We start from the raw sequence: 17,535 nt of genomic DNA on the forward strand, positions 1-17,535 counted from the left end.
TGAATGGCCTCGCATCTGAAGGAGTGTACCTACATATACTTATTATTCATTACTCCCTGTACCACATTATTACTTGGCAGAATCAATATCGGAAGAGCTGCAGAAAACAGAGAAAGCAGCATTAGGCATTCAGCACAGCCAGTTATGGAGCTACAAATTGCTTTTAAGTGCAGACATTCTATGTGTATGCGTGTGTGTGTGTGTGTGTGTGTGTGTGTGTGTGTGTGTGTGTGTGAGAGAGAGAGAGAGAGAGAGAGACAGAGAGAAAGAGAGAGAGAGAGAGAGAGAAAGAAACAGAACAAGTGAGTATGGCTGTCTCTGGGTGCAATTATGCACAAATATGTGCATACTTGCAGCACAGGGGCGACTAAACACGTGAAAAGTAATCGCCGTAGCCTCTGCCTTATTTGTAAGCTTGCTGAAATAGGTTTGCATTTTCATTGTGAGTCACACCATAATTCAAGCTGAGCTTTTCAGTCGCATTACATTGTTCAGGAAATACTTACTTTTCCAGGGTCGTCTTTGGAGCGAGGCACTTTTAGAAAACACTTGTTCAAGGACAGGTTGTGTCGTATAGAATTCTGCAGGGAGCGAAAGACAGACGGAGAGAAACGGAGACAGAGTGAAAGGAAGGGGAAGAAAAGGCAGAAGAAAAGAGGAAACAGGACAAAAAAATTGTTACAGAGTAAATCCACTAAATCCACTTTTTCAAATAAGCAAATTACATTTACACCAACTTTACTATACTATTAACTGAATCTGAACTCAGTCTGTGGGGTTCACTGGATCAGCAGGTCTTTGCCTTTCTCCAGGGGGGCTGGACATTCTTCTAAACCAGTGGTTCACAACCTAAGGGGTAGGACCCCCAGAGGGGTCACAGGATAAATCTGAGGTGTCAAAAATATTTGGACTCCTCCTTTTGCTTGTAAAATACAAGGAGCCACTCCTATGTTCCCACGGCCCTATGTTCCCCAACTCTGTGTAGCACATAATGGGAACCAGCACTGTATTTGCTTAAGACATGACATAGGCTAAGACAGGGGCTATTGTGGGAACCTATCAAAGGGTGCTCCCTGTTCCCCAGCACTGGTGTATGGCTCTCAGTATGACACATGAGGGACCTTATCAAATGGGTCAGGGTTGGGGTAGTTGTGTTTATATGGCTGTTTTGAACCTTTGCTCAAAAGAATACAAAAAACCTTTGCTATTTATGAAATATTTGAACTTGAAATGGGTAGAGTAGACATGTGTTCATACATAGTATCCTGGGAATATAGATTCACTCCCTAAAAATAGCTAGTTTTAGCTTTAAATGGTTTGAGAGGCAAAAATCACTTTGGTTGAACTTCTAATAGGCATTTTAAACCTGTGGATGATTTGCACAGGGGGTGAGAACATGGAACCAAGAGTAGGAGTAACACTAGCAATAATAGTATGCAGTGTTTGTTTGGGGCAAATCTACATCTTTTCAACCACTCAGACACATCCAGTACTCTGGTACTTTCCATTGCCTCTGCTACGTCTGCTGGAGCATTGCTAACCTTAGCTACAGCTGCTAACAAGGCTGGCTCAGGACCACTGTCCTGACCATTAGTGAAGGTACTTGAAAGTAGAGCATTCTTTCACTTTCCTCTGCTTACAATGTTGAGACGCTCTGGGTCACGGTTACACAAGAGCGAGACGCGAACCATTACGCTGCAGATGTTGACAGCTGTATTGATTAAAGGTGAGGCGAATCTGTTCCGACAGACACACCTGAGACAGGCGATTGAAAAAAGGTGGCTGGAATGTATTCAGTGTCGACAGAGGGGAGGCTGGGGCAATGATTTGTCAGAGAGGGGGATGTGAGTGTCCGTGGTTGTGGGGTGTCCCAGCCCGGTGCGCTCTGGGTTTGAATGGATTTTCTGAATATGTGAAGGGGGCATATTCAAGCTAAAACCAGTTGTTAAAATGGGGTTCCATGAAAATTTTTGAAGCATATCACAAATTAAATTTTGAGGAGAAGCTGACATCTCTACAATTTGTAACACCTCCTATTGTTTGTGTATTGTGTACATGTGAGAAGAGAGAGAGTGTGAGTGAAAGAGAGAGAGAGGAGGAGGTAGAGAGAAAGAGAGGGGGCCCACAACAGCGTAGGCTAACCTGACATGAACCTGTTTTCCCTTCAGGCTCTCGTTCTCCACTCATCTGCTGCTGTTAATTAATACCACTGGGGAGGAGGAGGGGAAAAGACAGAGGGATGGGAGGAATTTCTCTTCTCCTTCTCCCAGGTTCCTACTGCTCAACACTGCTTTGTTTCCTCCGACAACAACCACCTTCTCTCTCTGTCTCTAGCATATCATATCAGCCTGGTCCACCTCTGCCTCGCCCTGCTCCTCCTGGAGAAAAGCACTGGCATTTTTTTCGGCTGCTCCACTTAGCGGGTCACTGGCTGTTCGTGGCCGTCCATCAAGGAAATGCGTGACAGTCGGGTGATGAAAAAAGGCAAGGGGGACTGCCACCAGCTTGGCACACAAAGGCAACCATCTGTTCCAAAAACTTTCCTGTGGGAGGTGGCGGTGGATCATTAACACAGAGTCCGCCCGTCACTTCAGCAGAGAGACCGTCTAACTTTGCTAACCTCTGCCTACTGTTTGTTTATTTACACACTATTTTTTTATTACCCCAGCAGTTTTTGCACACCTGTGCACTACTTGCAATGTCTGCACAACTCTGTATATTTCAGACTTTGCACACTCTGGCACTTTTCACTTCCAGGTATGTGTGTTCTCTGTTGAGGCCGGGCGGGGTACCGAAAAAAGTTACCAATGCAGATGTTAAAAATCTCTTAATGGCCTAAATTTCTTTGTCATCAAGTTTGGTAAACATTTTCCCTGCAGTGTGGAGTCATAAGCTGTCCCCTCACAATAACTCAGGAGATTTAAGTTATTATTTGTAGGATGGTTTGGGGCACATGAAGCTTGTTTTCCTCATGAGTGAATCCCTTAGGATAAGTGAACCACAAAAACTAATGCCCTATAATAAACAGGAACCAATGTTAATGCTAGGATACTGAACAACACATGTTTTCACATCAAATTAATTTCCTAAAGATGTTAATAGTGTGGCATAATTAAAACATATTCCAGGAGTGAATTTTAGTTGCCAGTGAGCCATGACGCCAGGAAAAAAATATTGTCAGGCCTCAGTTGGAAGAAATCATGCATCTCCCCACCATGTTTGAGACTTTAATGGCTTTAAACATGTTGCACAAATAAACTTGCTCAAAAACTTTACATAAGAAGACAAAAAAAATGCAACTTTACTACCAATCTATATATCGCTAAACCAACTGAAGTTTTGTTCCATGTGTCTTTATTTATGCATTATATTTATGAATTTTTTTTCCTGTAGTGTACCAACCGAGTCTACAGCCAGCTTATCTCAGAGAGGCTGAACCTTGGCAGAGCAGTGCTTCAAGCTTATAACGCTAAAATTATGTTGTTTCACCAGATATAATGTTCACAACCTTAGTTTAGCGTGTTAGCATGCTAACATTTGCTAGCACAGCTGGCGTTGGTGGTAATGTCTTTAGTTTGGCAGTAACTGGACAAATCTAAATTTTGACCAGATGATGGTGCGACTTGGGACATTACTGGATCACCACAGTTATTACAGTAAAGTCTGAAGGGAACATGAATGTCTACCAAATTTCAACAATTGTTGGGATATTTGGTCACCAGTAAAGTCAAGTTGTGAAAAATCTTGATATCATCGTCTTAGATTGTGAATATCATGTTATTATGTTATAGCTGATATTTATGTCTGATGTTTTTTGTCAAAATGCTGCTGTCATTATTTTCTGCAAGCTCCAATTGTCACACAAAATACTGTCAGCATTATATCACAACAACATGCTAAATTCACGTTTTATGGTTAAAAATATAGTGAAATTCGATTTTGTCCACCAGTCTGAATGCTATCCTTAACAATTACAGTTTTATTATTTCATTTCCACTTAGATTTAATGTACTACTACTAATACTGTAATCATTGTGACCATTTCATTTTTAATATGTACTGCAGGGACTCTTAGTAGCATGAAGTCCCTACACAACATAACGCACATGCACACACACACTGTTAGCCACCCACACATCCCCAAAAAGGTCAACAACACATAAAACGGCTTCTTTTTTTCCTTGCCAAAGACAAGAAGCTGGATGTAAACAATAAAAAGAATTACCACAATTTCACAGCTGAGATTGTCGCAAGGAAATGCATGTTCAAGAAGGAAACTGTGTGTGTTTGCACACCTGTGTGTGTGTATGAGACTCTTTGTGTGTATACTCCTTTGTGTGTAGACCATCCTTCCACCCAGAAAGCGCACATTGTACATGTGGACACAAGAGTGCAAATGCCTTCTTTCCTAAATGTTACGGAAACAGTAATCTCCTCTCACTGAATGGGAATGGTCATCATCAATAAATGTACTGATTAGCGGTGCTGTGAAGTAAGATAATGAGATTCACTTCTGTGTCCTCCTTCCACCCACTCCTCTCCCTGCCTGATTAATGAGCTTATTGGACTGGGCTGGGCTGGGGCCATGCCATTCCTGCCCAGTAGCTGATACATCACACAGTCACAAGCGTGAGTGTGCCTGTGTGCGTTTATGAACATAGGAAGGACACTGAAGATGACTACTGGTTTAAGCCCCCTAACTTTTGCATAAAAATAAAAACACAACACATTGTTTCTATAGAAGAAAAATCCCTGCACAGTAAATCTGTGTCTGCCTTCTCTATATGTAGCAGTCCAGACAAACCTGTGGCAAAATGAGCAATGTCTGTGTATTTATGATTTTCATACACTAGTGATTTTTGTAAAGGCTGTAGTCTTTTAAGCTCAAACTCAAGCTCAAGCTCAGCCCAAGAAATATAAAATAAACATAACATAAAATATTTCAATTTTAAATTGTACTGGAGATTTAACTGTAAAGAAGTAAGTATTGAAATAAGCATATACATGATACTCATAAACCTTAGTATGACTCATACTCATTAAGAGATTAAAAAAATAATATTTGAAAATAAAACTTAACTTGACAGATTCTGATACTGTGCTGGGCAAAAATCTCATTACTGCAAAATAAATCTCATTATTTCTTGAGTTTCAATTGAATCCTCATCAATAATCATTATGACATACTGATTTTGAGTTATTGTAACACTCATTTCAACAACAGAAACATGAAAAATATTTTATTACTACATCACACAGACAGGCGGATTGGGGCACTATGTCAGATATGAATACTTGTTTTGTTTAAGTAAGAGTGTGCATGTATGCATGAAGACAGAGTATAAATCATTTTGAGTAAAGACTAGAATGCACCTGCATCCATTCACTGTACAATCTACTATACGTGTGCAGTTAATAATAATGCTTCCTGATTTTGCAGGGAATTTTCAGAGACTTGAGATTAAGCACAATGCCACAGAAAAATGAGGTCAAACAACCATTTTCACAGTTATTATTAGATATATGACATATCTATATATTGCATTCTTGACTCGTGCATGTATGTGCAGTATATTCAGTATATACTACTGCGTGTGTGGGTGTGGTAGTGGTGGTGGTGGTGCTGCTGCTGCTGCTGCTTTACATAGGGAGCAGTATCCTGGACTTGAGGAGGTTAGTTATATAAGGCAGGCTTGATAAGCATGGATGAGTTTTTGACAAAATGCAATGTGATATAATGTGATGTGTGACAAAAAGTCAGGTTTTGGAAACATGCTTTTGGGTGGAGAGGAATGACGGAGGAAAGGAGCATAAAATTCTGTTTGTGTGTGCGTGTGTTTATGTATGTGTGAATCAGGTGATCAAAGAAAGGATGATGAGGCTGAGGTTTGACAGAAATGGTTAAAGTATGTGCAGGTCAAAAGAGCCAGAGGGATATTCTGGCTATAGGCAGGAAGCAGTACGTGTATGTATGTGTGTGGTGTGTGTGTGTGTGTGTGTGTGTGTGTGCCGACACGCCAAGGAAACAGGTCACACGGAGAAGACTGAAGTTACGTAAGTGGGTAGGTTTGGAAGATTTGGGTCATGGCAGCTGAGTTAAATACAAGGGGGCAACATGAGATGGCATTTTCTTCTAAACTGTCTCGAAAAATGATGTTTCACAAGTGAAGCAACACTTGCCCCCTTTTAACAAAACAATGCTGATTACACTGAAATGGTTGGGTGGTGAAGCTGGGCACACTGGAAACATACAGTACAGTTCAACTGGTATAGAGTTGCAAAGTGGGAGGAAGTCTTTTTCCAGAGGTAACAGTCCCATTCATTTTCTGCATATACAATGTGGCTTAGAGTTGGAGTGCTTCAACATTTGTGAGCATAAAACTCCCCCCATTGAATCATCAGATGAGAACTTGTGTTAAAAAATATCTTGTTCACAGATATAAGCCTATGTATATAAAATGTAAGGAGAAGAGTCAATTGTAAGTCCCAAGTAACATTTCTGTGATAAACATACACACAAAGCTTATTTGAGACAGTCTATTATTAGCTACAGGCTGTTGTTTCTGATCTTCTCAGCTATTACATAAAGCAGTGATTACCAATTAGGGGTACTTGTATCCTAGGGGGTAATTCAACAGTTGCCAGGGGGTATGTGGAAAGTTCTCCGAAACAAATTTAACAAAACAGAAATTTTAAAATATAATGAATTAGCTGTTACACCTGAACAATACATGTTCTTATTAAGAATACTGTAGATAGCAAGGAAGCAAAATCTAAATGGTTAGTGAAAAGTGCAGGGTAAACGTTTGAAATAGTTAGCTCAAAGATAACAACTGCAAAAAGTAATGGATAAATAGTTAAAAGACAGCAACAAATAGTACATATGTGCTTTAAATAGATAAAAGTGACATAAATGGTTGAGAACTAAAAGTAATGGAAAATGGTTGAAATTAAAAACTAGATAAACTGTTGAAATACTAATCCATTACTAAAAGTAATGGATATAAGGTCAGAATTGTTAGCTAAAAGTAACAGATAAATGGCTGAAATAAATAGCTGTAAGTAATGGATAAATGGTCAAAACAGCTTAAAATGACAGGTAAATGGTTGAAATTGATAGCTAATAGCAGTGGATAAATGGGTGGTGGGTAAAAGCTAAAAGTATGGATCAGCAGTTGAAACAGTTCATGTGAGGGAATACATCTGATGAAAAGGTTGGGAACCACCGACATAAAGTAGACTATATTTTGTTAAGTAAGAAATCTCCTCAACATTTTATTCACCTGTTTCACACTGAAATCCTCCCAAAAGTGTTGGGAATGATCAGGGAATGATCCTTCTTTTGCCTGAAAGGTTTTTATTATGAAAAATCTGAAGGGTATGCTGGTCTTTATTAAAAGCAGCTTAACATTATGAAGTATGACAAAGAGGAAAGTTAAAATTATTTAGTGAATACACTGATAGAATAATTGCGGCAAAAAGGATTGATTATGCTCATGCTAGTCTTTAAGCACAGAAGTCGATGCTTTTGGACTTTAGTTGACAAACAAGACAGCATTCAAAAGGCCCAAGTTTTCACTTAGTACATAAATTAAAGGAGAGCAGAAAATAAACACACTTACGGAAGAAAAATTTAAACAAGTGTCAGTGCAGAGTCCAACATAATAGGCCATTATAGTTTTAGAGATAGGTGAGCCTCAGAAGAAAAGATAATCTGTGGAGCTTTATGTTTTTGTTTTCAAGTAAATTCACTAATTTGGCTTGGCAAGGTGTAACAAGAAGCTTGGGAGTCTCTGCTTAGCAAGGTAAGAGAGGAAGCCTTCATTTCTGTGGTTGTATAAATCCCACTGAAACCCCTGCTGAAGTGTGTGTCTGCAGGGAGACAGAGGTCATGGGGCAAAAGGCTTGTTGGCCAGGGTATTAACCTATGGAGCACCAACAGAGTCTGACATACACATACACACACACACACACACACAGACACAAATGCACACCCACGTAGCAGTATTAAGGAGAGTCTCTCCCATGCCCTTGAGGATGAATGTATTGTCGTGTCACAGAGGTAGTCCTTGTGCCCACAGATAGAACAAGAAATAGAGAAACAGTAAAGAAACAGAGAGAAAAGAGAGGGTGAGATACAGCAGGAGGGGGTATTTGGAGAAAAGAGAAACGGAGGAGATTTTATTAACTTTCAGCTGAACCCATACAGTGCATAAAGAGGGGGTAAAATGTGGTAAAGTTTGAAGGTAAGGCAGAGGAGAAGGAGCTGGGAGGAGGGAGGGTGCAAGAGGCACAAAGATATAAAGAGCTGGAGTCAGTTGGAAGAGGGAGTGTGGAGGTACGCGCACATACGGACAGGTGTCTTAGATGTGAAAGTCCCCTGGGTTCAGAGCATCATTGAGACGCCTTATTATATCCTGATGGTGACGGAGTGACAGACGCTCCGTGAGAATGCAGGGTTGAATACAAGTCACTACTTCAAACCCCATCTAATACATATTCATTTCATTTGATGGACCCTTCCCCCGCCCTCCTCACTCCCTCACTGAAGTACTTCACACAAGTCATCTATAAGATGAGAGGTGTGTGTGTGTGTGTGTGTGTGTGTGTGTGTGTTTATACACTGGTGTGTGTGTAGCTGTGTGTATTTCAGTTTTGCTTGTGCATGCACCTGCACCAGTGTGTATGCAGGCAGGTGTGTGTGCACCTGTGCGTGTGACTGTATACACACCTGTTCATCTGTGTGAATATGCGTGTACGTATGCACACATGTTTTACAGCACAAGTGTACCAGAACCTGCTCACAGATATGTTTGAGTGATGGAAAGAGAAAGAGAGAAAGGGCATGACTGAGAGTGTACGTGTGTGTGTGTGTCTCAGACAAGGTGGAAGTGGGGTTGCTGCTGTCTCTGGGGATTTCGCAAGAAGCTCCAAAAATATAAGAATATACTAAAATGCAGTCTATCATTCCAACCAGAAGGCCCTGCTTGAAATGTGTCCTCAACTAGCTATGTCATACCATTTTGGCTTATGACACTTGAAAGAAGAGCAATGGTCTACTTGTAAGCACGTCCCAGGTACCTATATGTATAGTACTGAGTTTCGTTGGGCGCAGGTCGCTCTGCTTTAAGCCATAAAATCCATGACTTTCCACTGCGTCCGCACAGCAGGGGATATCTGTGTCATGCTGTGCTGACAACAGTCTGTCCTCTCAAACAACATGGGTCCTGCTTGGATGACAGTATGTGTCTGTGTTGGGAACTAGAGAAAAGGCTCTGTTTACAGTACTTTTACAGCTTTTAACTGAATCTAACTGTGCTTTAGAATTTTGTATCAATGTGTTCATGTGAGCACTTTCATATACTGTTTACTGACAAGAGTCCAGTCATATCGTAGCTGTGTTAATGCTGATGCAAACTGGACATTTCCTGCTGTTGCTGCTGCTGCTTCACATTAAAAGCTTTCAACCTGTGAACCAGCTTTTATTGTGAAGCATCTATAGAAAATGTAACGTGTCATCACCAAGTTATCAGAGCTTCGTTTGCAGTGCCATCTTCCGATAAAGGGCAAAAACAGAAACATACACAGTGAAGCGTGTTGTTTAAGGTACCTTTTATCTAAGTAAGACAATGAAATATGATTCAAGAAGCTCACTTTGAATAACAAATACATGTGTTTCAATTCTAACTCATTAGACACCAAAACACGTTTTCTTACACTCACAGGCAATATTTTACAGCTCTAGAATACTCTGTTCACATTACAAAGTGATCTACCAAGCGTGTGTGCCTGTATACATTTAACTGGCTAGTGCAGCTCCTTGTTGGATGACTGTGTGGCGTTGCCAACCTTGCATTGTTTTGCCAGAAACCCTTTGGCTTGGCACTCCTGCTGTGCCAATGTAAGGGAGCATTACAGCAGCACTACTGCATTTTCTGCAAACCAGCGCACCTCCAAAATGTCATCAAGGTAAACAACTTTGAAAAGCATGGCTTGAGAGGTCGCTGTTGCTCAGCTCAGCGAGACAATTCCCATCACTATCAAAAAATCACTACCCTGTCTCAGGCTGTTTCATTAAATAGTTGGTAGGTAAAACTATCCAGTTCTCGCATTAGAAAAGCAGACATTAGAGAAAAGCAATCTTTTTCACTATCTTATGACTCATCAAATTTATCTCGTGAGCCCGTGGGGTGTCCTGACCTCCAGGTTGGTAACAATAGTCCTGAAATACCAAACATCAGAAATACTCTTTTAGCGACTAGCTACCATCTTATCTGTGTCACATCAGTAGGATTTCTCGTCTCACGACTGATAAATGCTTTCAGGTGTTATTCTAATATAGCGTTTCAAAAATAACACAGGGACCAAACTGGGTTGCAAGGCAGCAAGAGGTCACGGTGACACACTTCCTGTTTCTGTTTGTGTCGAGCAGAGCGCTGAGGCGAAGTGACAGTTTCTGTCAGCGGCTTTCTGGGAGAGGAGGCGAGTGAGCGGGGACAGAGGAAGGCGGGGAAGGAGGACAGGTAAGAAGAAGTGCTCTGGGTCTACTGTGCATCCCAATAATATCTGACAGCCTCCTTTTTTTCTGTTCTGATGAAACAAAGACCATTTTACTGTAAGTTTCTGAGCTACGTGGAAGTGTGTGTTTGGTTCATATCTACTAGAACTCCACTGGACAGACAGTTGGTAGAGACAAAATTTCTCTCCATTTTGGCCCCCCCAAAAAAAGAGTATAGTTTTTAAAAAACTATAATGTGATGCCTGCTCAGATACAGTCAAGGACTTTATGAACATAAAGTTAAAAAGCCAGATTTTTGTCAGCCTAAATGTCAATATAGCTGATAGATTTATAAGCCCCTTTTAAAGGTGGAAATATTGCACCATTATTCCACTTTGCTGTTCTGTGTAAAAGGCATAGAGATGGAATGGAGGCGCCTTTTCACCTCACCTTTGAGCCGGCAGCAGAAGTAGTCACAGAGCTGAATTGACGTCTATATAAAAGGGAGAGCCGGCACAGCAGAACGGCCACGTCATACCTCTGATTCTGCAATGTCTGCATGCTGTATAAAGATCACACACTGGGGCGGCATTATACCGGCTTTGAGTGGTTCAGTGTAAACAAGCAAAGGCGGCATATTCAAGGGTCTTTTTAATGACAATATTGCATGATCTTTGTGTAAAAGATGTTGTAGAGATGTTGTCTTTAATCTGTAACATGTCAAATAACTTAGTGATAGTGATTTGGTCATTGTCTCAGTGTAGCAGTGTAGCAGCTGCTGTTTGCTATGGTTTAACAGCATTTAAAAATATGTAAATGAGAACAAATGAATTGTGAGTTATGAAGTTTGACCACTTAAAATGGAATGGGAATGGAACCAGACTGCCTCTGTCCCTATTTCTTTTGTATGGCTACCCAAAGATGTCAAAGAAGAGATCTAACCCATTTTCTCTTGTTGTTTCAGTGTGGACAGAGATCTCTACAAAGACAACCAGAAAATTGTACTGCAGTCATAGAGAATGAAAGACTGTACACCCAGTAATACTGTGCATATCTGACTGCAGTGAAACTATTCAGAGCACAAATAAGCTTAACTGCCAGCAGCTAAAGAGCCAGTTTCTGTCACTTTATACCAGCTGTTTCTACTGTATCAATACTTCCACTGTCTTTTTATTGATTTTTGAAAAGCTCAGTGGACCATTCACAACTGACAAAATCTACTTTTGCTCAGACTTTTTTTTTTTGAAGGTCAAACTACTTAAGTGCAATTCAGCTGACGATACAGCTGACCGTTTTATCTGACTAGCCTCCTTTGGAAAGCACCACACTGGTTTCACCACCTCACATGCTTGAGCAGGGCATCTTTCTCAACTTTGTCAAACCAGAGAAAAAGCATCTGCAGATTCCTCTGTTGTTCTATGAAATACCCTGGTGTTATTTAGGGTCTGACAAAAGACAGGCCCATGTCTCTTTGCGGGATACAAACCCAGGGACTAGCGAATAAGCTCATTCTGTGGTATAATTGTTGCATTCCACAGAGCTAGGGAAACCAGCCTTAAGCCTATTATTAGCCATATGGAGAGTGCTACAGGCCTGGCTGGTTAGAGAGGGAAATGTGTTGCTGGATGGGTGCCAAATCCTCCAGGAGATAGCAAGAGAAATTCCTCGCTTTTAATTAAGAATTTAATACTGAGCCTACTATTAGTGATTAGTATGTAATTAAAAGCTCTAGCAGTGTTTCACACACAAGTTTAATTAGATTTAATTAGAAAATACTTATATGTGGTTGCTCATAATTCTTTTTTAAAAAAAGAATAAATCTATGTATTTTGGCTCACATATCCCAAGATGTTTTCATGTCACAGAGGTGAAAGTCTGACTTATGTCTTATTTCGTGTAAAGGCAAGATGATGACAGTTGTCAAAATGTCTCATTTAGAGATTCTTTTTCTAACCTGTGCTGACTAAAAAGTCTGTTATATCGTTCTGCGATGTTTTGAAGAGGACAAGACGATTATATTTAAGCACTTGTTGACGATTTGGTATGGCACAAGGATTATATTATGGTGCAAAAGGCAGAGTTTGTGACAGATTGTACAATACAGTATGAGCGAGCACATTTTTTTTTCTTTCTCTGTTGTCAGCTCTGACAACAAAGTATCAAAAATATATATGGTTTAAACTAAATTACAGGAAATAATAATAATAATAACAATAATCAAAATATTAGATTTTTCTAACACAATGTCAACAGGGAGAGTTTGACCTTGAGACCTACACACACACACATCTGGACAGCAGACTGGTCCACATTACATATAAACTGGGAATGCTGGGATACAGCCATTCTGAATGTGTTACTTAGTGACAAGAGAAAAAACACACAGTCAGAGGTGAGACTCAATAAAACAAACAGACAGCTGTGGCATTTTCCGAGTCACCACTATCATACCCTTTTAAAATGACTCTCTGGAAAATACAGACAAACACACACTTACAGAGACACACAGAAATAGGAAAGCAGCCGCACACAAAGACATCAAGTTGTACACAGAGCCACACACAAGTATGCACTGTAAATGCACAGACGCACACTCTGCACACTGTTTTCTACAGATCTTCTACAGATTGTCTCAAAGCTGAATCACAACTTGAATTTCACCACAGACACAAGCTCAGGAGCCTCGCTGCAACTACAGCCGAATAATGACTCCCAGCAGCCGGTGACAACAGCCTTCCTCCACATACGTAAGTACACTTGACACTGTGTGCCGACCTGCACTGCTCTCAGTCGCAGATCTCCCGCAGAGCAGGCAGAAGAGCATGGGAGCCAGAATAATGGCCCAGCGCTGATTCATATCAGGTGATTGTCTGTGACGTGGTGTTCAGCCAAAGGCCAAAGGCCATCGCGGTTGCGTTGCCCTTTACAACGTCACATTAGGCCTTGCTAATTTGCAGGCAATTAGCCGGGCTGCATGGGAGCTAGCCTGAGGCGATGGGGGTCGCAAGAGAACAGGTTAGTCAGCACAGGCTGCAACAAACCATTTGGTGAAGGTACAGGTCTCGACTGCATTTCTCAAGTAGGAAATAATGGGAAGGCCTTCACATTTCAATAATGTAATGGTGAGATAAGATTTGACCAGCTTCTACCATCATTATTTTCGGCATGAACAGAATAGAGCAGCGCAGAATACAGATGAATAAATACTTTTTTTTCATTTAACTGATTAATCGGTAAGTCTTTAAAATGTCAAAATATAGTGAAAAATAACCACCACCAATTGCGAGAGCCAAATGTGACATGTTTACATTTTCATTACATTTTTTGCCCAACTTGTACCCCAAATACATACATGTATATTCTATTTACAGTGATACTGTAAATAGAATATCAGTGATGAAACTGATAAAAGCAACAAATCATCACATTTAAGAAACTGAAACCACTGAACTGTATGCATTTTTGCTTAATAAACAATTTCAATTATTAATACATTATCCAGATTGTTCTGTCAATTGACCAACGGACTAGACATAAGACATAAAATCAGCACAAAAACAACCTATAGCAGAACAAATAAAGACAGTGCAAGACTAAAGCAGCATAAAAGAAAAGCTAATTAAGACAAAACATTAAACATTAAACACAGAATACTTTAGGGGAGGTGTTGAAGGTCAGTGTTTAGAGTAAAATCCTGACTGCACATTCTGAAAATACCAAAAACTGATTTTATTATGGATGACTCTGTTACAGATCGACGAATAAGAGACAGGGACAAAAAGGAAGAAAGAGAAACCCCCTGTGTGGCTTCGGTCTCCCGATGCGTGCTCATTACGAACTGTGGTAAAGGTGGACCCTAAAGTGGAGGGACATGTGGGTGTGAAGGGGCTGCGAGGGGGCTGCAGAGGCCATGGGAAAGTAGAGCGCAGAGTGCACAGTGTAGGACACAGACAGAGAGAGGGAGAGGCTGATAAAGATAACATAGGGGAGATAATGCCGCTCCAGAGATACAAATAATGCTAGAATGACGCAGCCTGATGCAATGCTGTTTGCATTCCACTCCAGTTTACTGCTTTTCTTTAAAAAATGCTATGCATGCATGTTACACAAGATGAATTTAGAAGCATCAACGAGCTCCACAAACAAATGGCTTATGCATGCGTGTGCTGTTTAATTTTGTGACTTTTTTTGTTACAGATTTGAAACCTCCTCCACAGCTCCAGAGGAAGCTTCTCATCATTACTTCTCAGATGAAAAGAGCTCTCCATATTCATTTCAGTCTGAGACACAAAAACCTCATGAGCTTGGAAAGCTACATGATTATAACAGCTAACTAGATTGGCCGTTTACTGCATTCGAAAGTGTGTGTGTGTGTGGTGTGTGTGTGTGTGTGTGTGTGTGTGTGTCCCTGTGTTTGTGTGTAGATGCAACACATGCAGTGAGCTTATGGTGTTCGACCAGTGTATGAATTTGTGTGATTTCTGAGGATGGAATCCAGTGTCTGAGTGTGTGTGTGTGTGTGCGCGTGTGCGGTGAGTGTGTATGACTGTGTGATGTCCTGGTTTCAACTCTGCCGTTCCTGCGCTCTCACATTATCATACAGAGCAGACGGAGTGCGTGTGCTGGGTTGTAAAACTCTCCTCTGCTCTCTGACAGTCTCCCCACCACCAGCCCCCCTCCACACCCCCACCCCACCCCCACCCCTCACCGCCCCCATCTCCTCTCCTGCTGAGCTCCCCATGTGTAATCTGTAGACTGCACACGTACGCTGCCTACCTGAGCGGGAGTCTCTCTGTTGGCATACGAGCTTGTGTGTGTGGCGGAGGGTGAAGGAAGCGGCACGGCAAGACCCACGTACAGGGCGTTTTCTGAAAGCTTGAGTGTATCGCCTTGAGTCCACGTACCGTTTGGAGAAGCACGCGTTTTCAGAGTGTGTGCTCGCAAAAAAAAAAAAAAAAAACGTGTGCGCGTGTGTGAGCCGACCATGTCTGGCGGAATGTGGCAGCCAGACAATCTCTGTGTCTGCGTCCCACTGTGTACAGCTGACAGCAATCACCTGAACTGGAATGAACCGGACTTATGTAACTTTCCCCTGTGATGGCCGTGGCTGGTATAAAACAAGCCCCACTGTGTTTGGTCGGGTCATCCAGGAAGCAAAAGTCTACAGCCTTTTCTCAAAGACTAACACAGAAATGTGACTGATGCCTTGCACTGAAATACTGCAGAGTGCTTAATTTGTGACTTTACATGCTTCTAAAATGTCAGTTCATGCACAGGTCAGTGGTCGTGAAAATGTTTCTTCTCCACAGATCTGTGTAACACTGTATTGCTGTTGTTGGTAACAGTCCCAGCAGAAGAAAAGACAAACCGAATGACCTTAATGTTGGGAGTATTTTAGAGTGTTTGTAGTCTAAAACGTATATTTAGTCAAATACGGTCACACTGACAAAATATTGTGCATTTTTTCGGCCCTGGCCTAAGCGGAAAGCAAGACAACTTTGGGTAATGCATCTTGCGACAAACTCCCTGCACTGATATCATAGGCAAATGCCAGAACATGCAAAAATAAAACCACAATGCCATCAGTATGGTGCTTTAATGCTGCTACTAGAATGCAGCCGCACACACAAATCAATGAATGTAGAGGTGCAATTATGGGATACTAAAACATCCTGGCACCCAAATACAACCCGGAGGAAAAGGCAGTCATGAGCTGCAACAAAAGAAAGCCTGAATGGTCTAAATAACCCCTATCCTCTCTCAGAAAACTAATTGATTGAATCCTACATGCAGGTAAGACGCTCTGCCAACACAACCTGGCTTGTATCATAACCTTTTTGTCTCCATTTCTGGCGTGCATCTCCGCTCAGGGAACGGTGTGTTGAAGATTATAGACGGGGAACAAACACAGGTTCGTGAAAAGGGAAAGAAGAAGAGAGGAGAGGAGTGAGTGACTAAGAGAGTGAAGGAGAGAGGGGGGAGGGAGTGGAGGTGGTGGTGGAGTGCAAGTGCTTGGGAGATGAAGATAGAAGGTGAAAGAGAGAGAAATAATGAGAGAAGAAGAAAAATGCTCCTGCTCTCAGAGAGATGAATTGGTTGATAGTTTGCAGACAGCCTTTTCAATGTGTCAGTGGAAGGACTATATCCATCCCCTTCTTCACTAATAAGGTAGAGAATCCCCAAGACACAACCATAGGGATCTATTCATTTGTCTCCAATAACACAGCCACCTTTCTGCTCATATTAGCCAGGATTTGCATAGCTACATTTACATAAGGATTTAATAATGTCGTCTGAATGAGACGAAATGCACCTGTCAATCATTCCTGGTTCACTAAAAGGTTTCTGTGCTCTTTGAGGCAACCACAGGATCAGATTTATGCATTTTGAGCATGAGCAATAGGGTTAGGGTTTGATAGCTTTTTATCAAATTTGAATCCAGTAACAAATCAGATTTTTTTTTAAATGCCTTAGCAAATCTTGGTTTAGCCTTCAAAATTTGTACGTTATTAATAACTAAACTCAAAGATTTGATTGAGATCTGTAATCACCCTTTGGTGGGTGGGAAGGAAGAACCATCGTGAGAAGCTATGACCTATTTACTAAGTCCTGATTCTGAACAAGTAAGCCGATATGTTTCAGTTAATGTTATGATATACACGTAAAGGTAACTGGTATGTTGGACCCAATCCGAAATGAAGCCATATTAGAGCAAATGTCATAGAAACTAATTACAAAACTAAGGCATCTGTAAGCTTCAAATACAAATCTACAGGTGCAATTTGAAGTCCTATTTTGATTTCTGCTCTGAACAATAATTCCCAAAAGTTTGCGTCCTTAAATAACAAACTTTTACATTGGCTACTGACTTCCTAAAATATTTCCTCCTGTGTGATTATGACAAACCATGTCATCAGAGCTGAAGTACACCTGGATCCATTCACATCCACCAGGGTATTAGACATGTTGACACACAGACCCGTGGCAGTGAAATGAGACCCTACATGATCTGATTTGACTGAGTCCTGATTTGGAAT

At 41.1% G+C, this 17,535-nt stretch overlaps 1 protein-coding gene across 8 annotated transcripts in view; it reads right to left on the reverse strand.

The window, feature by feature from the left end:
- The window catches only part of LOC108891707 (forkhead box protein J3), a 58,990-nt gene that overhangs the window by 31,576 nt on the left and 9,879 nt on the right, over window positions 1-17,535 (reverse strand). For all 8 annotated transcript variants that reach the window (XR_001962348.2, XM_018688982.2, XM_018688986.2 and 5 more), the window contains one exon: window positions 507-581. Coding sequence is in view for 7 of the 8 variants with exons in the window: in XM_018688982.2 (XP_018544498.1) it covers window positions 507-581 (75 nt within the window). In the remaining variant the exon portion in view is untranslated. The remainder of the gene's footprint in view (window positions 1-506; window positions 582-17,535) is intronic.

The sequence above is a fragment of the Lates calcarifer genome, linkage group LG6 (assembly GCF_001640805.2).
Source record: "Lates calcarifer isolate ASB-BC8 linkage group LG6, TLL_Latcal_v3, whole genome shotgun sequence".
Classification (NCBI taxonomy): domain Eukaryota; kingdom Metazoa; phylum Chordata; class Actinopteri; family Centropomidae; genus Lates; species Lates calcarifer.